We start from the raw sequence: 16,506 nt of genomic DNA, 5'->3' as shown, positions 1-16,506 counted from the left end.
GAAAAGGGGGGAAATAACTCTTGCAAAAAAGGCAGAAATATCAATAAAAATTGATATCAAATTATAACTTTACCGCTTCCATTCATCAGAATGGGTACTATGGAGTTCTTTACCAGTGACGCACATATGCCATTTTTAAGTGTACGCCCCAACCTCATCGAGGCAGGGTCACAGGGCCCCCAGCGGTCAACATCCTGGAAGAGAGTTTGACGGAGCTTAATGTATACCTTGAGTGTTGACATGATTTAATTACACATTAATGAAGTCGGACTCTTTCTCTCCAAGTTCTGTCCAAGAGCTTAGCAATGTCATTTAATTTAAAATTTACAGTGTTATAAATTTTAAATTAAATGACACTGGTTTGCTGGTTTTAGAACTCTTATTCGATGCTCGCCAAACCTGCTGGTTTATGCTAGCCTGAAATCGTCATTCCGTTTATATACACATTCGGAATATGTAAAACACATAATAACAAATGAAAACGGAACTAAGTCTATATGCCCCGGGCGTTCATCTGTACATTGTTGTATTATAATGAGAAATATGACAAAATTTCTATGTATTTACGAAGTAGTGTGGTGTTTTCGTAAAACAAATCTCAAACTTAACATATGGAGAGATTTAATAATAAACTTCCATATTAAAACCAATACCTGATTTCCGGATTTTCGTTATCTTCATGTGTTATCAGAAAGGTCTGTTATCTGTAGGACAACCTAGCTATGTCAGGTGTATGAGACAGACAAGGTAAGGCAGCTTTTTGTTAAGGTTAAAAAAAAATCCAGTTTTTGTCACTATTTACTTTTGTTATTTAGATTTTACGTCTCTTTTTTAATTATATGTATGCGTATTTTTCTACATATAGATATGTAATAGAAGTGTTGATTGATATATACGACTGTACATGTGGGTTAAGTCATGTTTACCTAATAACTATTGTCAAATTTTAGTGAACATCCAGTTTTAGTCACTACTTACTTTTATTTAGTTCTTACGTACATGTAGGTCTTTTTTTTTTTTATTATACGTATATTTCTATATGTATATATAGATATGTAATATAAATGTTGATTGATATATATGTATGACTGTACTTGTGGGTTAATTCATGTTTACCTTAATACTATTGTAAAATTTTAGTAAAATTTCTGCAATTTTGGATTTGAAACCAATAAAATATTCGTTTCCGCTATACGTTTATCATATGCATAATATTTTCCTAGAAAAAATAAATCGGTGCGCTTCAAGACTTCACAAATCGGTTTAGTATTTGATTTATGCAGATTTCGTAGGATATTGAATAAATACCTTCCAAAATCAATCGAAATATATTGCCTAGAAACATTTGCAAACACGTTGTTATATTTTAAGAAAAACAATTGGTCATTATACCAGCTCATGTCAAAGTTATAGGTGAACGTTGTCATCTTGTTAATTTTTATGAGGTGCCTGACTTGTCAAATATATAGTATTACGACAGCTTACAAACGTGGATATGAATAAGATGATGTGATCGAATATGAGGCTTTCCGAAACTGACTCTTATGTCGTAAATATATTAACGGATATACACGTAACGTTTAGTCCCGGTTTAACAATGAATTTACACAACATTTTTTTTTCTAAAATGGACGTATATGGAAATTAATATGATGTAAGTAATAAATCAATTTGTTTAATTTAACGACTCTTAATTTACGTTTAAACAAGACAACATGGACATTACTTGTTTTAACATTTTTTTAGGAAAAAATCGTGTTATTGTATGATATTTATAACTTCTTATTTTACTAGTATTTGAGACATTTACAGAAAAAAATAGCATTTAAGGATTAGCCTACAGAACACAGGAAACTTGAAATGACTTTCAAAAGATAGTTGTCTCATGGGCAATCATATCACATCTTCTTTTTTATATTTGCCAAAATTATAACAAAGGCGAAGGGCCATTTGTCCCTAAATTTATTTCACACTAGGACTATTTCCAAAACGTATTTTATTCTTACTGACTCTAATTCATATATAGTATTACAGCTCAACGTGTGTTCTTTGAGGTCCTTACAATTTTTTGGCTTATTTTTTAACACGTCATAAAATTATAATCCCAAAGCTACAGTTTGAAAGGATAAGGCAAATTTTGAAAGATTTGTCAATTGTTTAGTATTGATCATATTAGATATCATTGCACATGGACCTGGGAAAACATTTAAGACCAGGAACAGCTTATAAGGGGAAAAAATGCAGTAGTATAGAAAAACTTTGATTTGAATGATCAGGTCCAGAAATCCTTAAAAAGGGGGGGGGGGGGGGGGTGATTCCATCTAGGAAAAAAGTTGATTGTCTCAGTTTGCGTCGCTGGTAAAGCGACAAATCACAGTTTGTTTGGGTGTCTTCTTCGCGGTCCGCGTTTAAGTAGTTTCAATTTCTGTAACAATCAAACAACAGACGGGATGCAGAGAAAAATAACACACAATCTATTTTTAGTCTCTGGTTGAAGTAGAGTTGCATGATAATCACAATGCATATACGTAAATTTTCGGAAAATACAAAATTTCTTTCTACTCGCTATGAACAGAATAAAAGCTTAACAAATTAAGTTTTCCTTCCTGTTTCTTGGGTTATAGTACAAATATATTATACATTTCCTTAGAATGTACACATTTTGTTTATTGAAACAATCAAGATGTGGTCTGTCGATAAAAGGACACACACAAGTTTGATTAATGTAATACTTTTAATCATATAAAATGTACAAAAACATAATGAATAAGACACCAGACTGTGACAAATAACGAATATACATTTTTAAACATATTTTAAACAAAGTTTGGGGAATACAAATCAGAAAATTAAATTATAAAACAAAGAGAACTTTTGTCCTGTAGACAGCTCTATATCTCAAACTAAATTTATTTCGCCATAGCAGGTATTTTTTTCCAGTTTATTAAGGTCTTTTTCAATTATAACAAGTTGGTCGAATATAGTTTTTTTCATTCAGAATCTTAAAAAGTTTACCTTCGACCATTTGAACATTTTTTCGGTATTTTATTAACAACAATGGATAATTCCATAACATTAATGATTATACGGCAACATGTTGAAATTATTAATTTTTATTGAACCAATAAGTAAATTGTACACAACTTGTACGTAAAAAGGTCGATAAAAAAACTTGCATTTTTTCCGGTCTACCAGTATAAAAAAAAGACTGGTAGACATTTATAATTTTTATTTGTGTATTTAACAATTGAGTCAAAAGATTTTTAAAAAATGCGGTGGAGAAAACATGGGGATGTACGAAATAGAAAGAGAAAAGTTGAAACCTGAAAAATTTATAAAAAGCGGAATTTGGGTAACACTCCCATTTCGGTTGAGGGTTTTAACTAAAGATGACATTTCTCCTTAGTATATATGAATAAGTATATGCATGGTGTTCCATTTTTTTTCTTTATCTTAAGCGCCCTTATCCTAAGTAAGAATGCTATCTCGTTTACACAGCGATAAAAGAACCAATATTGACAAGAAATCACAGTTTTCTATATCAATAAGAGGAGTGGTTGTGTAAAATTCACACAAGATAAAGTTATCATTTTTTAAATAAGATCAAAAGTCATCTGTTTGTTGGACACTCACTTATTAACTGTTCAGAACTCTAAACGCCCCTAATATAAACTTCAATATTTGAATTAGAAAGGTATGTGAAATACGATTATGGACATTTTTTTAATACAAAAAAATATTTAAAAAATAGGTTGATGGTGTAAAAAAAATATAAGTAAACGAAAGAAAGTTTAATCACTCAAGTGCATCATTGGAATACAGGTACGGATCACGACCCTAAAAATAGAAGAACAAAACACAAGAAATGTGTCCACTCGCATTTTCTATGTTAAGTGGATCGAAAAATTCGGATCAAAAACTCTAATTTGGCATTACAATTAGAAAGATCATATCATAGGGAACACATGTACTAAGTTTCAAGTTGGATTTCAATATCATCACAAACTGCCTTTACCAAAAACTTTAACATGAAGCGGGACAGACGGACGGACGAACGGACGCACAGACAGAAAAACATGATGTCCCGAAGTTGGGCATAAGAATTTAAATTAGGTAAAGCTACAGCCCATTTTTTTCATATCAACATATGGTCTTCCAAATCCTAATTCTCAAGAGCCACACCCCCTTACCACAATAAGCATCAAAACCTTGATCCGCACCTAGAGTCGAATTCACTATGCAAATGTAACGCCATTAAAGAGCCACCTACATTGGTACCAGTGGATTATCGGGCTTATCCAATCGAGATAGTTAAAAATGAAAATTGATAATTTAACTAATCGAGATAAGATAAATCCCAGAAACCACTTGTAACTATGTAAGAATCTGTTTCTATAATCATATAAATGTTCTTTTGATAAACAAAATCACCTTCGAGTGTATTAGTTAATTCTGGGAACAGTATACCTAACAATAGTCAATATATATGTTCCTGGGGCCTGTTTATCGAAGCTCTCTTAGGATTAGGACGTATCCTAAGACCAACTTAGGACATATCTTAGTCCTAAGTGGGTTTGTCAAACATGTCGCAACTTTGGAAAATCCTAGGAATTGTCCTAACTTTAGGTGTCTTAAGATGGTCTTAGGATAGTCCTAACTTTAGGATATATTTAGGATGGTTATTTTATAAACAAATATGGTTTGTATAGGTCCCATTTCATTTTAATGGCGGGGTGAAAAGAGGGAGGGGGGTCTAGGTTGAAAAATATTACCATGCTTTCTTTTGGTTGTTGTCTCTGTCCTTCATTTTTATTTATATGTATATTGTGACTTTTTTTTTTACATAAATTGTTAAATTGTTATCCGCCTTTTGTTTTTGCAAAGTTGTCCATCATGTTTTATTTTATTCCAAACTCCTGTCCAACCGTTTTCAAATTTCATCCTTAACCCTTTCCTTTCCTAGAAAATCTAATTTAGGTCCCTTATATGATGCATGCTATATCCGAACCCCTCTTTTCAGCAGAATTGGTTGCTACATTTGACAAGTTTTACTCTTTTATCAAGTCGTTCAGGAGAGTGTAGTTTTAAATCGGAAAATTCGAATTTCGTCTCTTGCTCATATACACAAGTATTAATAAAAAAATAGTTGAAGTACTCTGTATCTATATGAAAGATGCACGAGACTTGCCTTTGAACTAATAAGTATGAAACCGTGACACTTCGAATTCAACTGACTCTAGCATATAGTGATTTTACCGATTACATATTTGGTTTTAACTATTTACAATTAGTTTGTTCAATTTTATATACAAACTTATTATTTTGTTATCATACGTTTCGTTTAATCAAATTAAAATGTACAATTATAATATAAAAACTATTTATTACTTTTAATTTTAAACTATAAATTAATCTATAACTATTAATCTTTCTTTAAATTCTAATAGTTATTGGTTAAATTTGATAAAATATTTTCATTTTTTTAGTTTTCTTTTCCGCCAATACTTAGGACAGCAGTTAGGACATCCTAGCTAAGATACTCCTAAGATAGCTTCGATGTGCATGCTGAGACGTGTCGTAAGTCGGTCCTAAATTTGTCCTTACTTCTCTCCTAAGAAATTCTTAGGACCGATCTTAGGACAGTTTCTATAAACAGGCCCCTGGGGCCGTGTCAATGAAAATATCCTAGGATATGTCCTAAGATAGGTCTTAGGACATTATTTAGGATGGTCTTAGGACGTGTTTGAGACATGTCTTAGGATGTAAAACAAAGCTGTCTTAGGACAGTCCTAACTACGATGGTCCTAGGACCATCCTAACACATATATAATTAATTGAAAAAAATATATAGAGATTTCTATGACATAGATTGTATTGTATTTTAATATTTATATATGTAAAGAGAGGGAGGATGACTTTTATATGGAAAACAATTAACGCAAAATAAAAGTTAAAGATTTAACGTAATACTAATAAATACGTTATTTAAAAATATGATGGAAGATATAAATGATTTTAATACGAAAACAAAAGTAAATAGTCACAAAACTTTGTTAAATGCGATATTCGTGCTGCAATTTTAGTACGTAAACTAGTTTTGTCCTTAGGTCCACTCGATTTCATTACATGTATCGAATGAGGATTAGTTAAAAAAAAAAAAGTAATTTTTTCCCATATTTAAATTTTTATTGCACCGTTTTGGTAAGTTTCAAAAATGTTGCTTTACTGATAGTATTTTTTTAGGCTTCAAAAAAGGCAGCACGAAATAATTTAATGTAATACATGTACAATTGAATCTTTAACAAAAATTGAAAAATTTTTTTTTTTTATTAATTTAATTCTTATAACAGTTTGATAGTTTAATATTGTATTAGTATTTTTAGTATTGAGTTTATGCCATATTTGCTGTTTTTATTACGTTTTAGGACATTGTAACCTTTAGGACTATCCTAAGACACCTATTTGTATGTCCTAACTTTAGGACCAAATTTAGGACATATCTTATTTTAGGAGACTTTCGTTAACCTGACTTAGGACTAAGACGTGTCCTAAGACCATCCTAAGACATGTGCTAGTCCTAGGACAGCTTCGTTGACACAGCCCCTGGTTAATTGTCAATATCTCTAGCACTTTTCGATTTAACCAGCGAGCTGATAAAGGTTATGACCTTAAAACTCAGCCAATCATCTTGGATCATCGTCAGCCACATGTTGATTAAATATTTTATATCATTGGTCAATAAAGGGTTGAGAAGCTAAAGTAATTTTGTTTATACCATAGGTCAAAAAAGGGTTAAATAACCCAAAAAATAGATAAAAATAAAAAAACAAAAAACAGAGAAATGAAAAATATAGTATAAAAAAAAACCACCAACTACAACTAAAAAGAAACAAACAAAAACATAAACATACAGTCATCAATTATATAGTTCCGAAAAAATTAGATTTGGTATAACAGAGATGTTGAAAGACAACCTGAGATGGTTGTGTAAGACACATTTGATTGCCCGTAATAGTTTATAATTTATTCCACAACGTAGGAAAATTTATTATTTTTTCTGTTGCTCGGACTCCTTTCAATGTTCAAAACACATTTTGCAAAGTTAACATGATATTAAATGAGAATTGTTATATATTGATACAAAATTCTGCATGGCAAAACAAAATCAAATGTTATTTTTATCAATCGGATTTAAAAATAACAATATTCAACGTCCGTCCAATGTCGAATCCAGGGGATGTTCCGGGGTTTGGACCCCCACTTTTTTTTCGATATATTTTTTACTTAAACTGTGAACGCTTCATGGTGTTCCAGTGGTTGAACCTCCATTCTTTTCAAAATAGCTGGATCCGTGCCTGTTGTCATTTGTGTATAATATATCAGTTAAAGCGTTAAACTGAAGGATTAGTTAGCTGTGAAAACCACGTGGGACAGACGGGCGGACGAATATGGGTAAATCAGTTTGCCCTACATTTTGTAGCGGAGTAGGGACATGCAAAGCAAATGAGTGATAAAGCAACCCAGTACTTGTAGAACTTCACAGACAATCTCCTAGTGACTAAGATGGTTAGTTCTCCAATTCCGGGATACCCCTTCCACCACTACAACCCAGAAGACAATTCAAATTCTCTAAAGAAATTATCTAATCGCTCATATTTTCCAAAGCTGCTTTTATTATTGTTTATGTATTATCTGCATTCCTTGTGTGTTAAAATAGTATATAAAAAAATTGAGAATGGAAATGGGGAATGTGTCAAAGAGACAACAACCCGACCAAATAAAAAACAACAGCAGAGGGTCACCAACAGGTCTTCAATGTAGCGAGAAATTCCCGCACCCGGAGGCGTCCTTCAGCTGGCCCCTAAACAAATATATACTAGTCCAGTGATAATGAACGCCATACTAATATTTGTTTTCCAGTTTTTCGTACTGAAAAGACAGAAAAGAACATAACAAATATATACTGTTATATAAATATTTGTCTATTTATTTTTTCAGTTTTTCGTAAAAGGACAGAACAGGGAATTTAAAATTTGTCAACACGTGTTACTTGCAATAATCCAGGAAAAAATAAAAATCGAAAAGTAGATACCAATAACCACTATATCAATTGATCACCAATGTCGACATTGAATAGATGAACTAATCAGTTTCATGTATATCTTGACCGACGTGAAAAGAACAACTCAATTTCAAACCGATGAAACAAAATCAAGAAAAAATATTGCTTACGTTGAATAGTGACCACACGTACAAGTTAAATGGAATGGGGGATGCGAATGAACGGCATTGTGCAAAAGGATCAGTGTTTAAGTCTTTGTTCTTAGTGCTTTTGTTTCTGATTACGATTCAGATAGCGTTCAATTTATCCATTCAACAGGCAGCTTTCACGTTTATGTCAAAATGGGTACAAGTATCGGAACAGTTGTACTCGAGTTCGTCTCGCCTAGCTCAGTTTCAACCATCAACATTAGGCATCCCAAAAGGAACTCCAAGTGCTGCATCATTTCATATAGAACAGTCAACACAGTCAGTGATAAAATCAGATAACAACGTGACTTATGTGTGCAGTAAAAATGTATCAAATGTGACAAGTGAAGATTGTTTGCCCTTGTGTCCAGTAATTCCAGAAAAACTCGGTAAGGATTACAGAAACTGACCCTGATTATCAAATTTGAATAATCTCTATACTTGTTGCATTTAGTACCGTTGTCTTCTCCTTTTTTTTCTTTCTTTTCCCATCCAACTCTCAAAATAGAGATTTCCATATTCAAAGTAATTTTTTTAGTATCTATTGGCGTTACATTCCTATCACATATTTGTGTCTATATGTTACCGTGAATTTGTATAATCAGGGATTATGTAGAATCCCTAAAATTTTCAGGGATTATGTATAATCACTGGTTAGTTATGGGATTATATATAATCACTAAAACTTTCAGGGATTATGTATAATCACTTGAAAAAACGTCAGGGATTATACAGAATAACTGAAATGATACTAAAATATATAACATATTGAAATATCTTAAAAGTTAACCTTAATATATCATAATAATAACCTTAATATTGTAAAACGTTAGGCATTTATGCATAATTTATCAATATGAAAGACACAAAAATATTGAAATGTTATACACAAAATAATCAAATGATAAGCACAATATAATTAAATGATGAGCAAAATATTTATGGAATAATTGATGTTTTGTTTTTAATACTGACTTTATCAGTAATAATATCAAGCGAGCCCTTTTTGATATTGACTTTATTAGTAATAATAATATCAAGCGAGCCCACACGGGCAGGTTGATGAAGTCAGTATGAAAAAAACTAAATTTGAATGGCATCGACTATTACACATTTGCCCTGATTCTCTTCAGGCATATCTATCAAATTCAAATCTGTTTTTACTACGATATCAACATTAAAAAAACCTTGTCCTCCACATCAAATCATATTTTACGGCACTTCTCAGAGAAATAGAGTTTTCAGCACAAACATCTGAAGGTACAAATTGTACCAATGAAGGGTAATCAGCAACCTCAAACTGATTTCTTGTATTAAGGATCCGAGCAGGATTCCATTCTATATAGCAAGGCGATATCCTTCTTCAGCCTTTTCGTGAATATTGACCATTAGTTTTTTGGGATCTCCCTTTCCTGGAACCAAGGATTTGTATAGTAAGACTATATAAATCCTTGCTGGAACCACTAGTGTAATTGGTTTGAGATATCATCTTTGAAGCTTTTGATTATTGATAATCCCTGAAATCATATTAGGGAATTTGTAGAATACTAATTAAAATTATCAGTGATTATCTAAAATCACTGGTAATTTTCAGGGAATCTATATAATCACTAATGTTTTTAGTGATTCTACATAATCCCTGAAAAATCAGGGATTCTACATAATCCCTGATTATACAAATTCACTGTAACATATACATTTTTACATGTTTACTTGTATAAGGGCCATATGAATAATAATAAAATAGCTGAAATTGAACATTCAAATTCTACAAAGTTTAGCAACTAATAAAAATATGAGATGTCGTCCGCTTGGAACTTGACAATCTGTTCTAAAAAGGGCTTTTATTGTACTGACGTTTATAAAGAGTTCTTTTCCATCAGCGTAATGTACCGTTTTAAACAAATGCTTAAAAACCTTAAATGAAGGTTTTTAAATAAAATGTTTATTCAAAAACATGTACTTCACAGGAAAAGGAAATGACAAAAATAGGGATGTTTGATCTTGTCTTCATGTGCAGTTTCCTTATCCAATAAGTGTCTATGTTAAAACGGAAATCATATTTTCCTCATTATCAGGGCTTTCCATTGAAGCCGGTAGCCGGCGGAAATCCGCCGCTTACGGTGGCTTCAAGTGCCGGCTACTTCACTGACAAAAATATAAATTCAAAAAGAAAAAAATATCTTTTTCAAATGTTTACAGGCAGCCGAGAGACGTATTGTCGCAAAGTCGCGGTCACGATAAACAAGGATGAAAAGTCAGTGTTTACCTTGGGCTAAATATAGTTCACATGAATTCAGGTCACTGATTGGTTGTCTATTTAAAGTCAGAATGCATCGTTTCTTTTCAAAGATAACAAGAGAGACGTTCCGGTGGTCATTGAACGATAACAATAGAGACGTTCTGATAGTCATTAACTCGTTGTTTTTTTTTTTGGGGCTTTTGAAACGTGAAGACAATCAGATAGAATGACAATCTTATATTATGGAATATTATTAGTCAAATTAAAGAAAGTGTAGTAGATCATATTGTTCAGAATCTGGAAAACAGTATCTTTTGAAGTTCATTTTTCAAAGCCCACGTGGTGTTCAGAGAATCAAGGTCAAAAACGAAAGTAGAATATTGTCGACTCGACCTCAAATGAATAACATTTCCTAATGATTTATGTATCCTACTAATTGAACAGTTTACAAAAAAAAAAGAAGAGAAAATCAGAGGATATATCAATTTTCTGTCAATGCTTGAGAAATAACTATGATTTATACGCGTAACTGTCTTAAGAGAGAAAAGGGGGGTCATTTGTTTACAAATGCACGTAGTTATGCAAAATAAATCGATCAAGATTTGTAACAAACAGGATGATTATTTAAATAAAACTCCTTTAAAAGTAAATGAATTTTAAGCATAAGGTAATGAAAATAAAAAAACTAACATAAAAAAAATGAAATTTCTTTAAGGTTTATGTACCCTTCTGTAGCCATTTTTGTACGAACTTTTCAAACTTCAATTGTATAAAAACTACAGATATTATGAAAAATAGAGATAGGCCATTTTGTACATATTCCAAGAGGAAACTTGATGCAAAGCATTATTTTTTACTGTTCCATTGCATTTAATAGAAAAAGAGGACTTTGTGGCAAATAAATCAAGATTTTTATAGAAAATCCACAGCCTTTATCCTTGTACTCTCATATTTGGCAATTTGATGACTGATAGATATAGGATTATTGCATGCAGTGCTAGCATTGATTTCCTTAAAACAAGTTTATAAATGTAGTTATTGGTTATAAAGACAAGTATAAATATGGCCAAAATCAAGTACACCTTTTAGGGTGCGCTCGACTTTAGTGACTCAGCACCAGGTGTTTTGGAATTTACAGGTTACTTAGAACTTTTTGTAAAAAATAAACACTAGCACATCATAGAAAATCAAGTGAGTAATTTATGTTTCAAATTTTATAACAAAAATCTCTGTATTAAAGGCTGTGGATTTTCTATAAAAATCTTGATTTATTTGCCACAAAGTCCTCTTTTTCTATCATATGCAATGAAACAGTAAAAAATAATGCTTTGCATCAAGTTTTTGTTTTTTCTTTCTTTAATTTCATACATAAATAATGGTCATTTGAAAGATGAAATTAGGTGCCAGGAGATTGCGAGAATGCAGGATTTTGCTCTATTTATGCCAGAGCTTCTGGGGGCCTTGAGCGGCCCCCAGACCCCCTGCCGTAAGGCACCAAGCTTACAGCTTGGTGGGCGTCCGGCTTCGCCGAAAGCATGTTACAACCGCCTATAATTTTAATAGAGCCTTCTACTTCAATTTCAATGGAAAGCCCTGCTCATATTTTGACCACGAGTATACGCTTTCTAAAAAGCTTGTCTGACCTCACTAATTAGTACTTTTATCATTAAACATTAAATATATGATTTAACGCATTAATCTTTATCATTGCTGATGACACGAAACGAAATAAAGACCAAGCGATTTCGTTTTAGTAATAAAAACGTTGCATTGTGTTTGGTGATTTTACCATTGGTTATGGTGAAAAGAAATACTAAAACAGCGTTTGTAGCAAATAAAGGGTGTTTGTTGTTCTCGAATAAAACAATTCTTACCCATTATACATACGTTAGTCCAAAATAATGGGGGAAAAGGGGGGGGGGGGTATCCGTATGATTATTTATGGTATAAAACACAAATATTGTATCCGAAAATAATTTGAAAATACAGTACTTAAAATTGAAACTGTGATTTTTTTGTAGTTTAAAACAAAATTAATATATCCAACTTTAAAGAGATATTTTCAGGGAACAATTGAACCTTATTCTTGATGTTGCTTTTATACATTCATTGCTGGTAGGTTTTTAAAATTTTACAAGACTCAAATATAAATTTGATGCGGCAACAACTTTTAAAATTCTTAAAACAAAAAGTATTTTAGTTATTTGATAGCCAAACAAATTTGACTCAATCTTAAATGTTTCATAATGAAAAATTAATATATATTAATGCAGTCAAGATATCTGTTGTTTGGTGAAAATAAACAAACAAAAATATTAACATGATAAATCAATTACCTTCGTAAGCAATCTTTGAAAACGTTCATGTCACTTCCAAACTCATTGTAATTCACTTACAAATCAGGACTTCAAAACGTCTTTTTTGTTAAAACACTTATAACTTTGAATTTAAGGTAAGGAAAATTAAAAAGATCAATCAGAAATGGAGAGCTCTATTTAATATGCAAATATTTGTCTTCTATCTCCAAAATTGAAGTAGATTTTGAAGTCAATCAGATTTGCCTCTAAGCGTCCCGTCCAGATCCTCATTTATCTATAACAAGTTACGTTGATTGACCTTTTATGAACTTTTACTAATATATAATTGAAAAAATTGATAGAAATAGACTGCTTTGGTCCCCCATATTTTCATGAAAGCTTTTAGGATAATCATATAATTGTATAGAAAGGGGAGGATTTCGAAAATTGAATTATTTAGAGTTTAACATTCATGAATTGGAATATCAACATCGCATTTTTTCTTAGATGGTCGAATCGGTCTCCTTGGAGCCTCTAGTTTTATAACGTGAATACTCCCAATTATTATGTTCTCATTTCTGAGTGCAATTTGTACTATAATTGTATACAATATCTTTCATTCATAAAACAGTCTTCACTCTGGGTCATGTCAGTTCATGGACAGGACGTTGATTTAAAATAATCTTTTGGTGAACAGCTGTGACCATTGATTTGTTTTTTAGATAGTGGTCAATATCGTATAGGTAATTTGAAATATTTGTTTTCTTTTGTTTTCTCAAAAAAGGGATTCTGATAACAAAGTTCAATCAAGGCTACATATCTGAAAAAAATTGGAAAAAATAAATCATCATATAAAATAGGATATTAAAAGACAGATTTTTCTTGTTCATAAAATCAAAACGAAAATCGTATTTTCAGTATTCATAAATTAAAAAAAAATGTTTTATTATAGAATATTCTAGTACTTCTTAAATAAAAACAGTTTTGAATATATATTTTTATTGTTGGTATATTTTACTCAAAGATGTATATTTTTTCCTTTGTGTTGCGTCTGCGTGCTAATTTGCCTGTCCTTTGAATATATTAAAAAAATAACACGAACAAAATTCACAAACATATCTTTTTTTATATGTAAAGCTAATTAAAACTTAGTCAAACTACATGTATGTATGTCGTTAATCATTACATACACTCAGTACTTTTGTTAACTTAAAGGTAAGATAAATGGTTTATCAAGAATTATTAAAAAATAAAAAAAAAACATGGCGTCAAACATTAAGGAGTGTTTATTTAATTATGGATTTGTTTTATTTTGGTGGGTTTCTTTTTGGGTAGTTGGAGGGTTTCAACTTGTAAAATATTTTTTTTAAAGCACAGACGCCGCAATACCATGACAACATATATTTAAGTTAACTAAAAAGCTAAGAATATTTCCTACTACACTTGTTTCTAAAAAAAAAGACCTCCTTTAGGTAATATCAATTTATTAAAAATTAAAATCAAACAACAACAGATTTAGTTAAAGAATACAATGATACATATATAAAAATAAGAGAGTATTAGTGCTTACAAACTGCATAACAGTGTTGGTTAAGATTTAACTATTTATGTTGAATTGTAAACTATATAAATAAAAAAGCTTGAACTTATATCAAATGTTTAAGTATTTATCGTGAAGAATATCAGATGATACAAGTATAAATAGTATTATAAGTGTTAGAGGGTATTGGATTCTAAGAGCAATCAACTCTTAATATGAACATGGAAGTAACTTCCATGATATGAATAACATAAACGACGTTACATTTCTTGGTAAGGCTGAACGAGTTAAGATCCGTTTCCACTTGTTATTTTATTTAATGAAAAGTGTACTTCAGTTGAGTAAATTTCGTAATTTATTTATCTATTTGTCTGCTGAAAACCGAATATATCGAGGTGGTTCGTTCCTCAAAAAGTTGAGGATAGTAAAACATATAATAGACTAGTGGCGGATACCGGAAGGGTTGAGGTGGAATGTTATATATGAATGTTTGAAATATATATATATAAAAAAAGGAATGTTATGATAAAACAAAATTTTGAAAAACACTAAAACAACAGTTTGTTTCATTAAAATAATTTTATTTTGAATTTTTGTAAATAAAAAAAAAAGATGAAATGCCACGTTATATACTATGTCATATGCAGCTGTGCAATACTATGGTTAATCCGTTACTACAAAATTAATGCACAGTGAAATCGATATTAACTGATATTTGCATGATTTAAGTTGTTGACTTTGTAATAATCCGTTGTAGTGCTCATTTATTGATTATAGAGGTCCTTTCATCAGTTTACACTACTTGGCGTGCATATCAATTTGATAAATTCGAGAAACCGTATAAAATGCGGTGTTTTGGAGTTGATTATTATCGATTGAATTTTAATTTAGATAGAATAAATTATCTGAGACACCCAAAATTCACTACCTTTTGTTAACATTCTAACAGCCGTGGTGTAGTGGTCAGCGCATCGGACTACTAACACAAAGGTTCCTGGTTCGATCCCAGATCCGGTAGGAAAATTTCAGGGAGTGACAACATTTTCGAGTGTGATCTTGAGAAACGATGATAATCCGTCGGAAGGTGACGATAAGGGGACGATAAATGGCTAACCCGTGTTACGAGAGAGCCGTATCTCTTGCACGTAAAAGACACCCTAAAAAGGCTTATAGATTTCGAAAAAAAAGCATGCTAATGCCGCTACAAGGTATCACTCACAACCACAATGTGGAAAGGGAGTTATATCAGTTTCAAAACTTGTTTCCCAATCCACTATAAATAAATATGTTTAAAGTAAATTAAGGGGACGACCCGTGTTAAGAGAGAGCCATGATATCTCTTGAGACCTTGTAGAGTAGGCTAATGCCGCTACAAGGCAGCACCCGCAAAGTGGAGAGGGATTAATATAAGTTGCAATAACTTGTTTCCCAATCCACTATTAATAAATATGTTTAAACTAAACTTCTGACAATTTTAAAAAAAATACTACCAGCGTTTTATCTAGAATAATTGCCGGTTTGAAATATAGTTTTTGTCAAAACATATATGCTTTAACTCTAAAAGAAGAACTAACTTTATAAAGATCAAATGTTTTTATTGTCATTTATTACACACTAGCTACATGCTCATTGACAAATTATTAATGCAATACCAAAAAAAACATGAGTCATTAAGTATGCAAAGTTATGTACAAAAAAAACAAAAAAACAACATGAAAAATTAAATAAAACCGGTGAAATCTGGAAACTAATTCAGTTTAATCTAGACGAAATCTAACACACTTTTTTAAAATCACAAATGATCAGATTTTTCTGTTTACACTGTCAATTGTTTTTTCACCGTCAACGTCGTTTTAACATATTTTTTTTTACAAATTCCTAATGTAATAAAAAAAAAAATTCATAAAATAATCAAAAGGTGAAACGGAAATAAATCTAGAATTTATATAATCAAATATTCGCATTATCGGCAAATGTCGGGTAAAACATGTGTTCTCCTTTTCATAGATATCGGTACGGCATCAACCGAATTTTTTATTCGTACTTTTACAAAACTAAAGGGCGATAATTGTGGTTCTGAGCCAAATGCACTACCGCAGTCCAATGGGAAATGATTTAAACAATTATAGATCCCGGTCCAGCCTTTAAACAATTTGAGCAACATTAATATCTTAATA

The 16,506-nt window shown here is 31.3% G+C and overlaps 1 protein-coding gene across 2 annotated transcripts in view; it reads left to right on the top strand.

Moving 5' to 3' along the window:
• Positions 1 to 614: 614 nt before the first annotated feature.
• LOC139491903 (beta-1,4-N-acetylgalactosaminyltransferase bre-4-like) overlaps positions 615 to 16,506 on the top strand; it is a 29,982-nt gene continuing 14,090 nt past the window's right edge. The window contains exons 1-2 of one of the 2 annotated variants that reach the window (XM_071279827.1): positions 615 to 747; positions 7,999 to 8,639. In XM_071279827.1, the coding sequence (XP_071135928.1) occupies positions 8,201 to 8,639 (439 nt within the window). In that variant the 5' untranslated portion in view covers positions 615 to 747; positions 7,999 to 8,200. Of the gene's footprint in view, positions 748 to 1,385; positions 1,655 to 7,998; positions 8,640 to 16,506 lie in introns of those variants that run through there. The other variant, XM_071279826.1, reaches the window with a different exon arrangement.

This window comes from Mytilus edulis, chromosome 10 (assembly GCF_963676685.1).
Source record: "Mytilus edulis chromosome 10, xbMytEdul2.2, whole genome shotgun sequence".
Taxonomy (NCBI): Eukaryota; Metazoa; Mollusca; class Bivalvia; order Mytilida; family Mytilidae; genus Mytilus; species Mytilus edulis.
The sequence above is the reverse complement of the archived record's forward strand: the minus strand, read 5'-3'. Positions and strand labels throughout refer to the sequence as shown.